Source organism: Lacerta agilis, chromosome 3 (assembly GCF_009819535.1).
Source record: "Lacerta agilis isolate rLacAgi1 chromosome 3, rLacAgi1.pri, whole genome shotgun sequence".
Classification (NCBI taxonomy): Eukaryota; Metazoa; Chordata; class Lepidosauria; order Squamata; family Lacertidae; genus Lacerta; species Lacerta agilis.
This window is the reverse complement of record NC_046314.1, coordinates 92,153,540-92,174,741: the sequence shown is the minus strand read 5'-3', so window position 1 is coordinate 92,174,741 and position 21,202 is coordinate 92,153,540. Positions and strand designations below refer to the sequence as shown.

The following is a 21,202-nucleotide window of genomic DNA, read 5'->3' as shown; positions in this document are numbered from 1 at the left end:
TGTTCCAGCCAAATTTTATTCTTTGGCCAATATCCATGCAAGTTGATCCAGCACTCATAGCACGGTACTCCTTCTCTGTGTAGAGATATGTGCCATAGACATGAGAAGGACAGCAGAAAAATACCAAAGAAAATTAAACTTATGAGACAGATTTGGTGATCTCAAACGCTAGGAAAAAAAATAGTGTTAGACAAGCAATGCAGCCATTTGCCTTTGTATAAACAAGATAGCAGGCAACCGCTGGAGAAACAATGTGGGCATAACATAGACTCCTGCACAATCAGATTACTCTGTGCAATCACAATAGCAATAATAGGTTCAATATACACAGGAAGACTATCCTTGTGGCTTGTACAAAATATCGCATAAGATTCCTTCAGGATCAAACCAATCTAGTCCACCAGCCTGCCTCCAACACTGGCTTAGCCAGATCCCTCCAGAAAGCTCATAAGCAGGGCACGATGGCAACAGCCTTTTCCTGCTCTATGACCTTCAGAAACTGGGATACAGGAGAATACTGCATCCTAAGCTTGTTGTTGTTTAGTCGCAACTAGGATACAGGAGAACACTGCATCCTAAGCTTCTTCTTGTTGTTTAGTCATTTAGTTGTGTCCGACTCTTCATGACCCCATGGACAAGAGCAGGCCAGACACTCCTGTCTTCCACTGCCTCCCGCAGTTTGAACAAACTTATGTTAGTAGCTTCGAGAACACTGTCCAACCATCTCACCCTCTGCTGTCCCCTTCTCTTTGTGTCCTCAATCTTTCCCAACATCAGGGTCTTTCCCAGGGAGTCTTCTCTTCTCATGAGGTGAAGTACTGGAGCCTCAGCTTCAGGATCTGTCCTTCCAGTGAGCACTCAGGACTCATTTCCTTAAGAATGGATAGGTTTGGTCTTCTTGCAGTCCATGGGACTCTCAAGAGTCTCCTCCAGCACCATAATTCAAAAGCATCAATAAGCTTGGGACCAAGTAATTAGCAGATTGCCTTCCCAATATAGGAAAGTGCAATGAGTGAGATTGGAAGAGACTCCAGGGGATGAACCTTGACTCACAGATTGCCATCTAGTGGCAATATGGAATTGGGCCTGCCTTGTTCTCTAGAATGTTGTCACCCCCTGCTGTTCAGGAGGCTCCATCCACAGCATGTCTCTGCTACTTTCTAAAAAGAAATATTAGAAATGTATCTTTTTGTCTGAGAATTTCCTAACTATCAACTGTAGGCTTGTACTGGTTATTATTTTCAGTATTTTACAGTCCAAGTGTTGTCATTTAGTTATGATGACTTTATTTGCTGGTTATTTATATTATCTGTAAATATGTATTGAGCTCTTTTAGACCTCTTGGCTCTTTGGTCTTTTCAAGTCTTTGACTCATCACTGTAAGCCAGCTCAATTTATTTATATATAGTAAGTTGACTAAACAAATAAATAAATGATGGATGTCCCATCTTGTTATCCAATATCTATGCATTAGACCTATCTTCCATAAATTTTCTGATGCCTGTTTAATGTTGAGGCTCCAGTACTTTGGCCACCTCATGAGAAGAGAAGACTCCCTGTAAAAGACCCTGATGTTGGGAAAGATGGAGGGCACAAGGAGAAGGGGACGACAAAGGATGAGATGGTTGGACAGTATTCTCGAAGCTACTAACATGAGTCTGGCCAAACTGCGGGAGGCAGTGAAGGATAGGCGTGCCTGGCGTGGTCTGGTCCATGGGGTCACGAAGAGTCGGACACGACTGAACGACTGAACAACAACAACAACAACAAGGATAAGCTTAGTATTGTGGCATTTTATGGCAGTAATTCCATCAGTTAAATTATGCATTGTGAAAGTATTTTCTTTTGTCTGTCCTGAATCTACTACCAACAATTTCACCAGTGACCCTCAAATTCTAGCATTATGTAGACAGAGGGCAATATATATCCCCATGCCATTACTGATCTAACAAATCTGTATGGCAGGAATGGGGAACCTCCAGATCATGGTCCAAATATGGAACACAAGTCTTCAGAATCTGGAACTTGGAGATCTGGAACTTGGTATACAGGCATTGATCACTTTCCGCAGGCAATGCAGATTTCACACCTGCTCTATGCTGTCTCATTCCAACTTGGCTTTTTCTTAGGTTTGTTTTTGGCAGAGTTTGTGGTCCCTTTATTTACTCATTTGATCAAGGCTTTTAAAGGGCAGCTTTCTTACCTTTTATATCTTTCCCTGCTCATTTACTAAGCTGACATCTCCTTGGAGTTGTTTGTACATATATGTATTATCTGATCATCTATTATAGTATATTCAAAATAACTTCTGAGCACACTGGAAAAATTACTCTCTTTTTCTCTTTCCTTTCGTTTGTCAGAAGTTTCTTCTTTTGAAATCAAATGCAGCCATGCTGGACATTCTGGGTTTCTGATTAATTCAACAGCACTTAACATCTCATACCATATCCTGGGCATCAATCAGAATTAAGTGAAGGATCACCTCCCCTCTCCTTGACTCCAAATCAAGGAGGGCTATGAGGGCTAAATTAGATGATATACTAGATCTCATGTTTCACAGAATTTTGGTAAATAGCAGCCATGGAGAGGGGATATTTTAATTGTGGAAACTGTGCAGGAAGAAGGGATTAAAAAGGCCTCCCAGTTTGCAACTCCTCCACACACCATGACTACTATTTGCCAAAAAACTTAAGGAAATGGTAAATATATTCAGGTATCTGTTGGTCCCAGCTCCTGCCAACCTAGCAGTTCGAAAACACCCCAAAAAGTGCAGGTAGATATATAGGTACCACTCCGGCGGGAAGGTAAATGGTGTTTCTGTGCACTGCTCTGGTTTCGCCAGAAGCGGCTTAGTCATGCTGGCCACATGACCCGGGAAAACTGTCTGTGGACAAACGCCGGCTCCCTCAGCCTGTAAAGTGAGATGAGTGCCGCAACCCCAGAGTCGTTTGCGACTGGAGTTAACTGTCAGGGTCCTTTACCTTTATCTGTTGGTCTGATGTATTTTTGCCCTAAGGCACAACCATATCACATCTGCAACACTTTGAATCTAGTTAGATGAGTGACTTGCAGTACAATGCTCTCCGTGCATTTACTTCCCAAGAGCAAATCCCACTTACTTCAATGAGGCTTACTCCCAGATAAGTGGAATAAGGCAGAAGCCAGAGTTGTTTTGTGCACCCACATAATGGTAATCCCAAAAACTTAAAATTTGGGTAGAAGAGAACTACTTCAGGGTTCAGTTGGGTAATCAATTTCAAAAAAAATAGCGTGCGGCAGGTGAAATAGATCCATCATTGCTTGCTTGAAACATTCTTGGAAGGAAATGCTGATACAAAGGCTTTACTTATATAAGGAAGGTGAATGATTTAATCAGGTAATGATGGATTCAGGTGACACTGTGTCATAATTAACTGCAGGTATGCCATCTTTGCACTGAAGCCAAGGTCCATGTAATTTGGTAAGCCAAGGCCTCTATTATTTAAAAACCACTTTCTTAGGGCAACTTAAAAATGCCTATAGGATCAAACAACTCAATTAGTTATTTTTTAGATCGTCTGGATTTGCTAAGGATGGCATTAGCTCAGAGTTAGGTAAACACACACTTTGAAAGGTGCTGGATTTGTGTGGAGCCAGGAAGTAAATGTTACAGTTTTCATTTCAAAGGAACGCTTATCTGAATTTACATAACTAGTCCTATCTTTGTTTACTACCCTCCCAATTGAAGATATATCATATTTATCATACAGTGTTCATAGGTTTGTAGATCAAATTGGTTCTGCAACAGATAAAAATGGCACCATTCATAGAAGATCTAACTATTCAACTCCAGAGAACAAAGCAACCAGTAACAACTGTTTCAACACAGGCCAGACATACTCTCCACCCCCCACCCCCCCGATTACTGAAAGGAACAGTGAGTCCAAGTCTGTCCATTAATTTTTGTGAAATTTGCCAACACTATTTGTTCACTTATCAGTTTATCTCTGGAATAAACTGCTGCATTCACTAGTGGACCTTGAAAACTTTCTAAGTTTTATCACAATAGACGCACTTCTAATTTGGTGCTGCTGAGTTAGGGCATATTACTTATAAGTCTGCTGGTGTCCATGGATAAAGTTCTTTAGCATTCACTAGATTCAGGGGGGCATATACACAGCATTATTGTATCTAAAGATGTAACAAAACAAAATAAAGTTGCTTGGTTTGTTACCAAATAGTGAAACTCCAGTCCCGCTATTCCTTGGGCAATATTCTATATTTTATAATGGAGCTGTACAAGAATCAGTCACTGGCTTATCACCTTTAACATTTGATTGACAGGGGTCAAACTCTCTAGGGGTACTTCCCAAACTAGTTAATACTGTGAGACCTAGAATAAAATTCTTGCCAATTTCACAAAATGTGTTTTTCCAGATTCCCTGGCCACTGGTCCTGTTAGCTAGGGATGATGGGAGTTGTAGTCCCAAAACAGCTGGAGGGCCAAGTTTGGGGGTGCCTGGTCTAATGCTACTGCATGTACATACTCTTAAGAGCATGTTGGGGTTTTTTCAAAGGAAAAAAAATCTCCCTTCTTGGAGCAACAGCAGCAATAGTGGTAATAGATTAGAAGAGTTGATAGGTGAAGCTTTTCCAACCACCAGCATTGATTCTTCTTCTTCAAGGAGTAAGTATGTATGTGTGGTACAGTTTTTAAGGCAAAAGAGAAAATGTGAGTTAACAGTATGCAAACAGAAGTGAATGGCAAAGATTTTGGCTGGGCAGGTAAACTGCTGCCCACCTCTCCCTCCCTCCTAGCCCAGAAGCAGGACTCCACTGGTTTATGGATCAGCTACTCACCCTTAGGCTGAGATTCCACCTGGCAGAGGTGCCCTAAGCAGGCACTGGGTTATACGTGGGGAAATTGACTGAATGCTTTGCTCAGAGAAATTCAGAACTGTGATTAATGTTTTGAGGGTGAAAGTCACTGTATGCTAAAGTTACCAGAGCAGATGGGGAATTGACTGTATGGAGTTTTGGAGTTTTGCTATGTTCTTTGTGCAGGAGCATACCAGATAATGCCACAGAATTTTACAGCAGCTAAGGAAACCTTTTACAAACTTAGGAATGCAGCAGGGAGCTAAATCACTTATACCTATGGGATGTAAACATCATAACAATAGGGGCTCCTGCAGAGCTTATGCTTTGAATGCAAAAAGGTACCGGGTTCAATACAGCCCCTGATATTGCCAGATAGAGCTATGAAAGACTTCTATCTGAAACTGGAGTGGTGAAAACACAGAGCTGATAGACTACTGATGTGACTTATAAGGCATCTTCTTAAGTTCTGCCTATTGTCAGCCCTGAACAACCACTAACCTCTGCTTAATCCTTCCTTGCATGAGAACAGCAGTGACAGGATCTAGCACCTATACAATCTCTAGGTACAACATTGCCATTGTACTGCCTTCAGCTTGAAAGATACCTTCACCAGTTGAGACTATACAGAGATAAATAAACCCCACCTCCCCTGGCTACGTCTATGATAATTGGTCATAGGCTCATATTGTCATTTCCTATATAATATCTCTTCTACCCATCCTCACCCTCTCTCACACACAAATTTGCCAGTCCAGTCAATTGTTATTATAATTCACAGAATGAGGGAAAAGACAACAAAACCCCTACTGTGGCACTTTAGAGAAGGGCTTGGAGACCTCTGGCCCCTCAAGGAACTCATTCATGCAATTGATGCCTACAAAAAACAGCTTTGAGATTTACTACCCACCAGCTGATAAGCAGCAAAGCCGAAGCCTCAGGCTTTAAAGTACTGTATTGCACAGGGCACAAAGGACCTGAATGGTGCTTTGAAGTCCCAATGTCAAGACTTCAAAGTGCCCAGTCATTTGATGTCACTGTAATGTCAGCTGAATGATAGGTGGGCAGCCTGACCCACCTGTCAAATTTAGATGGCAAGGCTAGGATCCAATAGGGACCTGGCCTGCAAAGCCAAAAAGGTTGCCTATCCAAATATTAGTAAGATGCACATCAAAGGGTGGGGATATATGTGGAAGTGTGGCCTAGGGAATTGCAAGTCCCTGCATTCTCATGAGAGTTTGGCATGGGTTTAAGTTTACTTGTGGAGAAAGTCAAACTTATGCAGAAGGTGTTCCTGCTTCCCTTATTCACTCAGTTGTTTCTCTAAACAAAATCTGCAGCTACACATGACCTCATTCTTTTCCATGCCTGGTATTCAAGGTAATATTCATCCCTTGTCTGCAGCCTCTCCAAACACAGATGCCTGGCTCCCCGTTTCCTTCACCCATGCCATTCAGCAAATTGATTAAATGTGTTTTGTTACTATTACAATTCATTGTAATGCTTTTTTTAATATCCCCTTCCAAATGTCAATGGCACGGGAATAGTGGTTTCCTGACAGCTGGGCTAGATGCCCCAACACAGCTGAGTAGTTTTGTCTAAGCTGAGGGTTGGCCAGTTGCTAGGCAACTTTTGATCTAGCAACATGGAAAGCACTTCAATTATAACCATGCAAATAGTTGTCAGAAGGAGGAGACTGGTTTAATAGTTGCCAATAGTGCAGGTGGACTGAAGCCTGCATTTGCAGGTAGTCCTGCTGTGGGATCTTTCCTTGTAGCTACTATAAATAATAGTGTTTGGGGGTGGGGGTTGTTACAGGTGAAAACTGACACAGGCAGACCAAACTCAGGCTATTACCCTGGCAGTAAGGCTTGGCCAAACTGCGAGAGGCAGTGGAGAATAGGGGTGCCTGGCGTGCTCTGGTCTATGGGGTCACGAAGAGTCGGACACGACTGAACGACTGAACAACAACAAAAGGCTTCTAACTCTGGAATCCAACATCTCCCATTTGGGGGATAAGGAGCACTATATTGGTTTAGGTTTAGTTTTTAATACAAATAGAAACAAAGCTAATAAAGGAGAATGTGCCTTAAATCAGCTCCAACTTTATCACCTTGTGCTTCAAAATGTGTGGCATGCTTCGAATGCAAAAGACAAGGTGGTGATTGGGAATCTGAGTGTGACCTTCCAGATACTATTGGACTCCCACTTTCCATCCCAGTCAACATGGCCAAGGATTGGGGATGATGGGAATTGTATTTCACCAACATCTCGAGGGCCGCAGGTTCCCCATCCCTGAGATAAAGGGTGATTGAGAAATTAGTTCAGTAGCAGCCACTGCCAATGCATGGAATGCTGCTCCGAAAAGCTTCTTGAGGTGGGTAAGATGGGAGGGTGGGAGAAGCAATTGCAATATATCTTTGCCTACCCTTTCACTGTCAAAATAAAGAAAAGTAGAGAGAATTAAATCAGGCAGTCCTCACTCCTATAAGGTTGCCTCCAGGTTCCACTGGAACATGGTATTAGGATGAGTGTACACAATAAAATGTAACAAAACAACTTCAGGAATAAAAAAGAGCAGGAAAGGGGAGTTGTGCTTCTTTGGACCAGAGAAATGTAGTCAAGCACTGACCTTGAATTGTCCTCTTGAAGAAAGCCTTGCAGGCCTCACATGAAGCCACCCCATAGTGGTACCCTGATGCAATATCACCACACACCAAACACAGTCTTTTGGGCATTGAGTTCAGCATGTATTCACACTTGGTTTGTGAATCTTCAGCAATGGTACTGGAGCAGTCATCATATCGTTTCCTGACAGGACCATTACCCCCAAGACCAGGGGCAGAAGGGTAGAGTGGTGGCGAATCTAGCCCATTCTGATGTCCATTCATGGTTGAACTGTAGCTCCCACTAGCGTCAGAGGAGCCACCAGGGCTGTGGTGATTGATGCTGTCCGTCAAGGAGGCGGGGCTCGATGGTTCCGTCTTGATATATGACGAACAGCTAGAATCAATGTGTCGATCCTTGCTTGACATTCTGCAGAGAAGCCTGAATTGTAAAGAGAGAGAGAGAGAAGTTTCTGTGCATTAAAGACAATGCTCTTTAAAGGCAGCACTGCAAGGGCTAAGGACCGCGCATCATTCATTCATTAGTCAATACCTCTTGTTCTACATGAAGGTAATCAGCATAAGGGCATGACAGAGCTTTATCAAAGCCTTAGACAGGCAGTAAACAAAAACTTTAAAGAGACTGGATCCAGTTTATTCTTTGCTCTCTACTTCCCCCTTGCCAATTTTCCTTAAATCAACTCTCTAAATTCTAAACTGCCATCAAAGGTGACAATGAATTCAGCACCAGGCTATTCCTAGAGCTTACCTCCCCATCCACCCACTAACTCACTCACATCACTTGCAGTAACATACTAACAAAGGGAGCTAAAACTTTGATATTTATTTGATGAGCCAAATATTTTCCTCAGTAATTACTGTTCGTCAGCATGTTTCATTAAACCATAACTGCATCCGCTATTGATCGAACCTTAAGAATCAGACAGTAAAACATTTTTAGGAAGATTTTATACATACAGCTATTTAGTAATGGGTCATCTCAGTTTTCCAACAAATAATTAAGGTTTGACTCCTGTTTCACAAAATCTATGTGGGATGATTCATTAGCTATAGCTGCAATTACATTTTACCTATTATCTTAAGACTAGCCAATAATAACTGTGTAAGCACCCCATACATCTGCAAGTTCATATGAGGTAAGTAGGTTGTGTGGTTTGTATTTTTAATCTTTTGTTGGAAGCCGCCTAGAGTGGCTGGGGAAACCCAGCCAGATGGGTGCGGTATAAATAATAAATTATTATTATCGTATGTTTGTTTTCAATGGAGGAAACAGAGAGAAGTTGTACTTGTTAAAATACTGGGTACCATACCTAAAAGTGAACAGACATTTGAACTTGTAGATTATCTCCCTGTCAAAGGAGTAAAAATCGCTCACTTTTTGCAAGTATGGTATGCAGCAAAATTACAATGTAATACTATGTGGTCTGCAACTGAAGAGACAAAGATGCCATGACAATTAGCATGTTAAGTAGACCCTTAAGTAGACTCTTTGAAATTCTTCCAGGAATTCACTAAATGCTATTTCACCCATTAAGAAGAAGCTTCAGTGTAGTCATAGCTCCCTTACTAGTGTACCAATTTGATGCCTAAATCTAAGAGATATTAAGTGTGAAAGAGTCCCTAGAAACAAGGGACAACAGACTTCATAATATTTCTTCAGTAGTTACCAAACTTAAAAAGGTTTTATCTTATTAACTTTTTGATTTCAGTATGTTAAATGCCAATCAATTAACTCATGCACATTTACATATTGTGATATCACAGCGAGGCCTTTTTACGATCATGAATGAAGATACTGAGATTTGGTCAGAAGAGTTTTCTTCTTAAGAGTGTTCAGTTGAATTTGGGAAGGGAACAGAACTGTGACTATTTTAGCTGGCAGTGCTTTGGTTCTGTCCTCTCATTCAGCCAGCAGTCTTCCACTGTTATTTTCATCACAAACTTTTGCTAGTTTCAATAGAGTCAAGAGTTATGCTTAATTTGTCCCCCATGGAAGCAGCCCTGAAATCTTTTCCCAAGGCACAGCTGAGGCTGGGATGAGTATGCTCTGTCCCAAGTCTCACATTGCTTTGCTGAAACATTTTGAAACACAAGTAAGAAGTTAAATATTGCTTGTGATTTTCATAATAAACTGGCATGTTGTTTTTTTAAAAGCTCCAATTGGTTACTCATATGCACCAAATTTGCTCATCCATGTTGTTGGATTAGAAGTTCACATCCCCTCTCACACTTGAGCAGTTCTCCCTTGTTTTTGTGGTTTAGAGAAGGTAAGAAACAGTGGGAATGTCCCGTGCTGTTTATTAATGTCTTCAACCTAAAACTAAATGAAAAGAGATGCCACCTGCCAGAGGACTCAGGGGTGGAGACAGGGCAAGCATAAACAGAGACTGACTAGCAAGACAAACCAACATTTAGAAACTGGACATTCACACAGATCAATTTAAAAATGCAGCTTAAATAAAATAAAAATGCAGCTTAAATCGACAGAAAATGTAAAATGTTACATAGTTAGATCATCATATTAAAATTACATATATACTGCATTTGATCCCCAAACGGGAATAAGTTGTAGATGCACATGGACTTTTAACGTGTTTATAAAACACAAGCATGGGTAAACTTAGAGTCTATTTATTTGATTTGATTTTTTAACAAGCAGGACAACTGAGATCAATGCGACCAAAATAGATGGTTGGAGTAGATACGAGACCAAAGCTGGAATTTTGGGGGGCAAAAAACTTCTGTTAGTATCAAAACTCTAATTACTCTTTGCAAGGGAGGGAGGTCACAATTCTCAAAAGGACTTTATTCAACATAAGCCCACTGAGATTTGGAATACGTTTATTTATTGTAATATCTGTCTCACTCTTTCTGATGCTTAGAACAGTTAACTATTTTACGAAAATATAAGCATAATACAAATACATGCATTTCAAGTTATAGAATACTTTTTAAAAAATAACCTCTATCTATGTAACTCTTAGAGTCAAACTACATATGGCAGTGATGGCCAAACTTGGCCCTCCAGCTGTTTTGGGACTACAATTCCAATAATCCCTGACCACTGGTCCTTTTAACAAAGGATGATGGGAGTTGTAGTCCCAAAACAGCTGGAGGGCCATGTTTGGCCATCACTGACATATGGTGATAAACTTACAGTTCCATGAATCCTTTTTTAAAAAATGTAGCTGTGGAGGTTCCCATGCAGGATTGGGACTGCAGTGAGAGGGAACAAAATATAAATGTTTTCCCTGCTGCAGCAGCTTTGACAGTTGTCCCTCCAAGCTACTATTGGCATTGGAAAGCATCTATTGGTGCCAATGGGAGCTTTCCTCTCATTGCCAATAGAAGCTTTTGGGAGTGGGGTAATTCTTGTTGGAACCACAGCAAGGGTGAAGAGGCAAATTTCAAGTTCCCATGTTGTGGTGCCACTCTTGCCCAAAGAAACCTGCAGCTGCTATCTGCATTTAAAAAAAAAAGGTTCATGGAACTACAAGTTTAGCATCAGTTTGACCCTTTGCCACCCAAAGCAAGAACTCTAGAAGACATAAAGGCTTAAACTTTGATGGAGATTCTTTGGGAGAAGGTAGTTACAGAACTGAGCGGCAGCCACAGACAATATTTCTTTACATGCTCTTGTAGTTTGAAACTGGAGCACTTATGGCAGACAGACCCCCTCCCCCCACCCTCTGCCCCAAAGTGGACTGACAACTCAAAGAACTTGGACAAAACAAATCACAGTTAAGAACTTTGCTTGAGGATAAGAACAGAAATCGTGCTCTGGCAGCACAGCAGCAGCAGGAGGCCCCATTAGCTAAAGTGGTGCTTCAGGTTAAGAACAGTTTCAGGTTAAGAACGGACCTCTGGAACGAATTAAGTACGTAACTAGCGGTACCACTGTAGACAGAAAGGGTAGGAGGGGACCCTGTCTTTTCTTCTGCATCTGCTGCATTGTATTTTCAATTGTTAATGGATGTCATAATTAATAAATAGCTCTCTCTTGACTCTTACCTTCCACTCCTGGCTAAGCACTTTTCTCAAGTCTACATTTGAAAGAAAGTGGATCAGTGCTGACTTACGGCAACTCTGTGAATTCCTTTTAATTTAGAGTACTTATACCACTGCTCAACTTATTACCTTATAATTACTGGACAGCTCTCACATACATTATGATCTGTGACTGAAATGAGAAGTTATATGGGTAGTAAAAGATGGCCTTTTCCCTCACATGCCACCAGCCCCATATCCCAACATATATTTTATTTAACTGTGAGAGAATTGTTTTAAAATTTAATCATAATCTACCAATAACAAACAGATAAATAACTATATGACTTTTATAAGACACCTGTACAGGGAAGTTTTTAATGGCTGATGTTTTATTGTGTTTTTAATATTTTGTTGGGAGCCGCACAGAGAGGCTGGGGCAAAACAGTCAGATAGGTGGCATATCAATATGATGATCATCATCCAATGATCCAAACTCATCTCACTTCTTTACAAATATAAACTGTTAAAAGGTTACAACCACCATTGACACAAAATAAGAGGTACAGTTTGGGGAGCCACTAGTTGGTGTGCAGCCAATAGGCTAGCAGCTGCCCCTGTCTAGTCAGCATTGACATATAGATTTAGACATTTATTTTATTTATGTCCTACTTTTCCTCCAAAAAGCTCAGTGCAATGTTCACGGGTTTGCCTTCCGTTTATCCTCACAACAGTAATCTGAGATAGGTTAGGCTAAAAGATGGTGACTGGTCAAAGATCACCCAGTGAGCTACATGGCTGAGTGGCCGTCTCAACCAGTCCTAGCTCAACACTCTCCCAATATAGCACAAAAGCTTTCACAGCGGGTCAAAAGAGAAAAAGAAAAGAAAAGAATTGGAGACTGACTGGAAAACATTGGCAAAGGAAGGCTTCCCATCTCTCTTGAATTCCTGGATAGTCAAGCAGGAAGACTATAAACTGCTAACAGGTCCAATGTGTCCTCTCCAAAGTGGCAATGAACATGAAATAAGATATTAGGGTTATAACTGCTGCAGACTGTAGTTATTTCTTCGCCATGCAGTACTTGGTGATTAAGCCACAGTGAGAGTTTGCCAGAAAGTTGCTGTTCTCTTTACCTATCGTTTCAATGACATATTTGATCAAGTTGCAGCTCATTCTGTCACCACCCATACGTCACAGATGTGCTTCCCCCTTCTTACTATGTGCTTCCCCCTTCTTACTGTTCTGATTTCACAAAAAGTTATTGAAGTGCAGCTTAAGAATTACCTTTTATTTACAACTGTGGTTCTGCAACTCCAGTGAATTGCACACTAATTAACTTCCCAAATACATACTGGTACCTGTTCTCTTTTCCCATGCCCATGATGTCAGAACCAAAATATTAGCCATCATCTTAGAAAGCACAAGATCTCATCAACATGGAACCTGGTAATTATTAAGACTACAAACTCCCAGTATCTTTGAAGTTGTTGTTTCTTAGTACAGTGGTACCTCGGGTTACGAACTTAATTCGTTCTGGAGGTCCATTCTTAACCCGAAACCTTTCTTAACATGAGGTGTGCTTTCGTTATTGGGGCCTCCCCCCGCTGCCCCGCCACCACCGCCACACAATTTTCGTTCTCATCCTGGGGCAAAGTTCTCAACCCAAGGTACTACTTCCGGGTTAGCAGAGTTTGTAACCCGGAATGTTTGTAACCCGAAGCGTTTGTAACCCAAGGTACCACTGTACTAACTTAAGTTTTATTTGCCTGTGGTTATGGCAGCAGCTGCAGGCAGGTTCAAAATCAACAAAAACCACTGCACAGAGAGGAAAAAGCAACACAAATTATGTCAATGGATGAAAACGTTCCCAGGAGAATAGGACCAAACATGACTCAAAACAAGGTAGATGGTGCAACTAAAGATAATTTTTGTTGACATTGTTAATTATTATAAGGAAGAACACAGGGAGGAGTGAGAACCTATGACTGAAATACAGTAACTAAGTGGAACAAGTTACAGGTAGGTAGCCGTGTTGGTCTGCCATAGTCAAAACAAAATAAAAAATAAAAAATTCCTTCCAATAGCACCTTAGAGACCAACTAAGTTTGTTCTTGGTATGAGCTTCCGTGTGCATGCAATGCTGAACATGGGTGCTTCTGTTCAAGATTCCAGCTAGCACTGTGCCAAAGCTTGTCTTCCAATTTCCCAAAAGCTGTCTTTCCCTGCAGATAAAGCTTCCATTTTTTCTGCCTCTTTTGCAGGGCGTGCACACATGCACACACACACATATTTCCAGTGAGTGCAGTGTTGAGCTTACCTTATTGTTGTGAGGTGGCCAAATGTGGTGTATGTATTTTTCTTTCCATTAAACATTTCTCCATGCAGCTTCCCCAGCTGCCTGCACTTTCTGATCTGAAAAAGCCCATGGAAGGAGTTACCTCATGATGTCTTCCCCTGGGCATCAAATGCCTCATTGGAAGCCAGGGAGACTGGCTACTCAGCACCTCAGAGGAATACATTTGCTGACTTCGTGTTTTTTTTTAAGAGAACTTCTTTCTTTTAGTTTTTTAAAAATATTTCCACACTGATTTTTTTTTTTAAAAAAAAACACCTAAAAGTCTTCACTCTTTAAAAACAGAAAGCAACACCTTCCCTACTGGAATGCTTGCTGGAAAGGGAACTCAAGAGCATGATGAGGTTTTCAGGAAGATTGGGCACCTGGGAAGGCTGCATGGCACAGAGTGCCAAAGATTATTTGTGAATGTCATGAGGCACTCGGTCACAAATATCCCTTGACCATCTTAAAAACAAATGAAGCACAGCAACGAATCAATACAGTTCACCTGTGACAATTTCACCCCAATTTTCTTTACCTTTTGATAATTTTAAATTTTTATCAGTTGGTGGAGTTTTTTCCATTTTTAAAGAGAAAATTTTGGCACCATACTACTTCCACGTAGGGCAATCCACTCCCACCCCCATGTTTTCCATTTTTCCTTTCTACCTGCTATGGTCACTGAGTGAGTCAGTCCTCCTTTGCCATATATTGAGAAGGGTTGCCCAATTAGGTTTTAACTTTGCTACAATAGTGTTAGCACTCATCACTTGAGTCCACTATTGCTGGGCAGTTTTTTTTGTTAAGACCTCTAAAGGAAAACAGTTGCTTCCTAATTACTACTTAGCTCATTACACTGAAGACGCACTAGTGCCACAATTACCATATTCCAAAAAAACTAGTTCAACCTTAATTCCCTCTTTCTCTGTGTGCATGATTTTCTGAAGCTCTTTTATGCAAGCCTGAAATATTCACAACTGTCTATAATTCAATTGTCAGCCGGTGATTTTTATTCTAGACCTCACTTCAATCTTAAATTAGAGGCACTAAAATTCACATTAACTCTAAGAGGAATGTAGTGAATAGGACTTTATTTCAAAAGAACACCTTTTTGTCAGAAAGAGCTATTCTCAAGATGATGGCTTTATCTGCATTCAAAGACCAATTCCACATTGTGCTGTTAATACAGATTTTTTTTTTTTTTAGGTCACAGCAGATTAATAAAAATCTAAATGTAGTTAACGTTTACAATGAGAAATTACGTGTGTCATATTTAAGTGTACAATATTTATTTTAAAGCCATGGTAGGATTATTTTCCTCTTTATTATTGTTTTTATTCAATTGGCTGGTAACTCCAATTGTTCTTCCAGGTTGTTCTAAGGGCTGAGCCCATCTTGTAGAATGGATGGTGGGCATTTGTAGGGCAAATGCGTGAAAAACAACTTGTGAAGTGTCACATATTAGGCCCTATGCATTTTTTTTTCTGAGAGAAGGTACGTTAAGCAAACAACCTGGAGATTACACCTCTTCTCTCTGTCAAGAAATACAGGTGAGTAATTTTCATATATACGTAAATATATAGGGATGCCTTTCTATACTAGAGGTTCTTTAAAAAAAAGAAAAGCGTATCCCTTTTTATTACAGAAAAGTGTCCTGTCACAGCCCCATAGACTGGGATGTGGGGTAAGGTTAATTTGAAGTAAAGTAGATCCTTTATCTGTGTAATGGGAGTTCACTGCTTACCAAGACAGTTAGCAACCTCCCCTACTTAAATCTCTACAACAAACAAAATACTGATATTGCACACCACAGCACATTTCTAAATTTTCTTAATAAAAGCTGCTAAAGATTTTAGTTTTTCACTTTGATAGCTATGATGAATGGCCACTGGTCACTATAAGGCTAGGGCCAAGAAACCCATTGAGCAAGTCAATTTTGAAATTAATTAAACACGCATGCAAGAGGACAGAGCTCAGCAGATGCATAATCCCTTTTTTCAGCCAGGTTCTTATGGAATACTAGGAATATTAAGCATGCTGGCTCACAGCTTTATTCTGACCTCGTTATGTGGCAGTAAGTTCCACTGAAATCACTTAATTCCATAAAACATATTTAGGACTGGGCTTGTAAAAAAAACAACACAACCCAATTTCCAGGAAAGTACAGTGAAAATGGACCAGAGTTTTAGCTATAGTGCTATAGCTATTTGGGTCAAAGTTTTGCAATAATCCCGGACAAAATGTTTCTATTTTCAAAGGACTACTCTCTCTAGAATATTACTTGGAAACTATATTCAATTAAAATGAATCCAACTTCTAGGTTGGTGTTTTTAGGATTGGGCGTAAATTACAAAACAATACCATTATTTTTATTTCTATAGCATGATCAATATATATTAGGGATATGGCCCTCCAGATATTGTTGAATTCCATCTCCCATCAGCCACAGTCAGCACTGCCAGTGTCAAGAATTATGGAGCTGTACTCCAACAACATCTGGAGGCGCATAGGTTTCCACCTCCTGATAGTGGGTGATACTCAGTGTGTGTTTTCAGGAGCAGACCATATTTCCACTTATGCAATAGGACTTCCCCTTCCTCTCCTCCTCCCCCTGCAGCCCCAAAGCAGCAACAAATCAGCTAAGCAAGTTTGGAATGGTGTACATGTGGATATCAGCGTTTTATAATGTTTCATAATCAAAGCAGCCTATTCCCCTCAAAGAAGGTACGGTATCTGTTTCCAGTGAGCTTCCAATTTAAACTTTGACAAGGAATGCAGAACTTGAATCTGGCTCCTTTTCTTTTGAAATCTGGTCTTTAATAACAAAACCATTAGCTTCCTCACATATAACTGTGGCCTCCATTTCAAAATATTTTATGACCCTAAAGCACAAGCAATGCTTTAGCAAAACCAGCAAAAAACAGAAATTATTTGTATATTGTTCTTCTGACTATAAATGAGAATAAATATTTGTGTGGAAGGAAACCCAAATACATTGTTCCCCCTTCTCCGACACCCAAGTCACCTCAAGACTCTCTCACACAAGCTCTCGTTACTGAGTTGAGTTACAATCTCAGCTGAGCTATTTTACAATGAGCACTTTTTTCTGCCTCAGCTAATTGCACTCTAGCAAAGTGGCAAAATGTGAATCACTTAGCAGGAAAATGGGCACCAGCTGCTATTGTCAGAGAATGGCAACGCCGAAGAAAAGGAAAGCGACTGAATGAAGTGTCATGTCAGAAATCAACGGTGCAACGTGTGATTTGAGAAAACATGACTACTTTACAGAGACAGGGTGTCATTATGGCATCACTGTAATACGATGCTTTGACAACTGCTGCGTCTAACATATCATCATTGCATTAAGGTGCACTGGCTTAGTTGGAAAAGGAATAGAAAAGATATTTTTCCCTTTTAATAAGAAATATCTTGAGGTGTGCCTGGTTAACCTAATGGAAGAGACCATTAATAGTAAAATAATCAGAAGTAATTCTGGCCTATATAAATGACAGTCAAAAACATATTTCATTACTTTAAATAACATCTGCACAGAGATTAATAAGAAGCAATTTGCAACTAAAAATAGGCTGTTTTTTTGTTTTCTTATTGCGTCTGTAGAATTTACTTCCATCGTCTTTAAAATTTATGTTGCTTTTGTTCTTGGGGGGGAAAGCCTACAACATCCCTTGTCACCAACTGTGGTGAAGGAAGAAGTGGAAAAGAAAGACATATCCCTTCACAGTAATAGCCATGCTGCAGATAACTGGCAAGGGTGGGGGGAATGTGTCACAGAAAAGGGACACATGGCAAAGAAAATGTTTGAAAACCTATCCTCTTGACCCTGTTCTCTCCTTCCTCTTCTTCTATTAAATATAGTGCACTAACTTAATGTGGGAGCACTTCCAAGCGAATTGCTCCCCAAATAAATAAAAAGCCAAGGTAATAGTGTGCACACAAGGACCATCTTAAAGCAGCATTGACGAATCAATCTCTCAAAAATGGGAAAAGAAATAAAATGGTCCTGGTGACATCACATGATTCTGCAAACTAGGAATTGTGACTATATTACAGCACACAAGGATTAAATCAGAAGCAGTACTGTAAATGCAAACCAGCATAATTTATCTTGCGTTAATTTCCTTGGGTCTATGCCAATTCAAAGTAAGCACCCCTTGTTTATAGTTCTAAATATTATATGTAGGCAAGTGGCAAATCAATAAAACTATTAAATGCATAATAATACCATGTAATTATATACAGCATGTTTTGCATAATTAACTGGCTGAGGTGTTCATTGATATAATGGCTATTTAGGTAGTAGAGAGCAACCTGTAAGTCTATAAAACACACACATTTTATATGAATTAAGACTACACAGAAACCTCTTGTCCTAATCATCTAAATCGGGCTCTGGCATTATATGACAGAGAGAATGTATGTGCCTTTCTTTCCTGCCAAGTCCAAATCAATTCTTATGGCATTACTCTATAACTAACATGATATTTCACTAGTAATCACCATTACCCTGATGACTTTTAAGTAATGTAATAATTGAAAAAATACACTTGGATTAAACAAACTACTGCTATTTAATCAATATTATTGAGACAAACTAAGTGTTTTAACAAGTCTGTATATATGCACTAATGCAGCTTTAATTAAATGTGTCTTTAGACATGCACTGTTTCTGCAGTAGACAAAGCTGATGGATCTTTAAAGGCCATGACATGCTGCTAGATTTTTGCTTGTGGGGTCAACATTAGCAGCACTGGCAGGCAGTGGAAGGTAAATGTTCTTCTACCACCCAAAACGAAACGAAACAAGATTACATGGCCTTATGCCCTTGACAGGTATGTGAGTGAGAGACACTAAAATTAAGTCACTCTTCAGTATGTCCTGCACATATAGATATGACACGTGTTATTGTTGTTCTTTTTTTAAAAAAAAATCAAAGGTAAAGAAAATATACAGTATTTGAAAAAAATTAAATTAGTAGTATCAATTTTTGTCTCTGTGTGTGGTTTTTTATTATTTCAATACATACACACAGAGAGAATTCAGTTGTAATAATTTCACATACTACTAAGAAACCTTCTCTTAAGCTTTTTGAGGGCAAAAACCCAAATAACTAATTTCTACAAGTATCAAGTCTTTCAAAAAGAAGTATGGCTCAACACAGGGATGTGCATTTGTATTCAGACAATTTGGTGTTCAGGCTCTCAAAATGAATTTTGACAATTGATGACCAGAAGTGGATGACAGTTAACTTTAAAACTTGCCAGTGTGCAAAATGATTTTTTTTAAAGGAGCGATAACTTGTGAGTTTATACATATATGAAAACATACGCACATCCCTTCCCATGAAAGGAATTATTTTCCCCATGCCCTTGTTTGTTACAGTCCTCTTTAAAAAACAACAACAACCCAATGCTGTGACACCAACAATGTCACTCATTTTTGTTGTTGAAAAAAACCCTTAATATTTTTTGTAGGTTTCATGACTTCTACTTTCCAGTCATTATTCTTGGTCTTTTAGATTTTGAGAAACCCTGTCATATTCAGGACAGAAGCTTTTAATATCAAGCAAAATTGCAGCTTCCCCAAATGAAGAGTTACATTTTTAAAAATTGGAGGATAAATATTTCCACAGCAGCCCTGAATAATAATAAAAAACCCACTCTGCTTACCCCTGCAATACAGCTTATACATAGGAAGCAGGCTGGGGATCTATATAAATATGAGACATAAAAATGATTATAAAACTAGCCCATGCTCAAAAGAACACAACATATTAAGAGTTATTGGTGGGAGGTGCAAACCTAGTCACTCCTGAATCTGTTTAAGATTCGTGCCTCAATTACAATATGCCATAAAGGTAAAGTGAAACTAAAGTAAAAATAGTGGACATGTAGAATCATAGTTCCTAAAATTATAGATAAACCGTAGCTTAGAAATATAATAGCTGTGAAATTCTTTTTTTCCTATTCCCATTTCAATATTTCACATTGAATTTTTTAGTCAAGGCATCAGTCACTCACATCCGATTACGTGCTAAAATATGACAGGAAAACAGAGCCCAGTTCGCAGCTAGGAAAAAGATTTCATATTTGTAAGAGTCAATCCTGCAGCTTTTTGAATAAAGCCGTTCAACTTTCCAAGGCATTCAGGTGCCATAGAGTGTTCCAATCCTTCCATAACATTTTGATTGTGTACGGCATTATAAAAATAGTCCTCTGGATAAAATGTCGGGGAGAAAATGGTGGGGTGTGTGGTCCACACTGCTCAGCAAGAGACTCATTCCTAGTGTCAGGATCTGGGGTTCTAGAAGCGAATGGCAACAAACCCTGGATAAGGACAAGTTTTTTTGGGGGGGTGGGGGTGGGGGGGAAAACCAACAGTACTTTATTCAGGTCCATCCCAGCAGCAGAACACAGTCCTGCCACCTTTGATTCATAGGAGTCCCCCACATTGCCCCTGTCTCCCCAGCTATGCCAGTCAAAAGGCTACAAATAAGGGAAGGGCTCTTTAGCGAGTCAACCATCCAAAGAGGTGGATCCTAACACACTTTAGGTCTGGCCCATATACACAAATCCTCAGTCATCTCTAGCTTCCTAGAGAGACAACAGTTATTTGAGTGGCTTCAGCATGGATCATTGGAGCTGTCCAAGGTCCTTTTCTTGCTACCCTCCCCTTGACCAGGCACTGCTAGCTTCCCCTGCAAGCCTCAAGTTCCCATGGAACTTGACAGGTGGCTATATCACCTTAGGACACCTTACCATCCACAGGCTTCATGTTGCTTGGCTGTGGGGTGGGACTATCAGGGCAGACTGAAATGGGTACTATTCTGCTTCAGACTATTCCTGGGATTAAAAAGGGAAGTCAGGTCTCGGCAGAGGTTCAGCAGTTCATTTTGCCATCTGATCTTTACTTCCAATATCTGATCCCGCTGTTATGTAATGTTTGTGGCATCACAACCTGTGCATTAGCCAAGGACCATAGAGTTTTGCTAGGGGTGAGTGGGGAACATAAGAAATGACCCCTTAAAAGATATTGAGATTTGGACACATCGGCCAGTCTACAATGGATGCCAGACACAGCACAACATTGGTGCCTACAGGAAGCATGAGCAGTTCATGGCACATAATGCTTTATGCCACTTTTCCTCCCTTGTTTGACCAGCAGGGGGTTAGTCTCTTCCCAGGGCCACTCAGCTGTCAGCAGCATTACAGGGCCAAACGGCTTCACAGCAAATTCATGGAAGCTGTAAGCAAGAAAGCTTTGGCCCTTTTTCAACCAACCTTGGTCTGTCTCCCATCTCTCCCCAGGCACACTGTTTCACTTAGCAACTCCCCATCCTGCCCCTCTCTCCCACCCACCTGGAGAAATCACAATT

General features: G+C 40.2%; 1 protein-coding gene across 1 annotated transcript in view; it reads right to left on the bottom strand.

Annotated features, from left to right (window-relative positions):
* Window positions 1-21,202, bottom strand: part of ESRRG (estrogen related receptor gamma) — a 194,941-nt gene that overhangs the window by 139,976 nt on the left and 33,763 nt on the right. Inside the window, 1 exon segment of the mRNA XM_033144774.1 lies at window positions 7,490-7,905. Within this exon segment, the coding sequence (XP_033000665.1) occupies window positions 7,490-7,905 (416 nt within the window).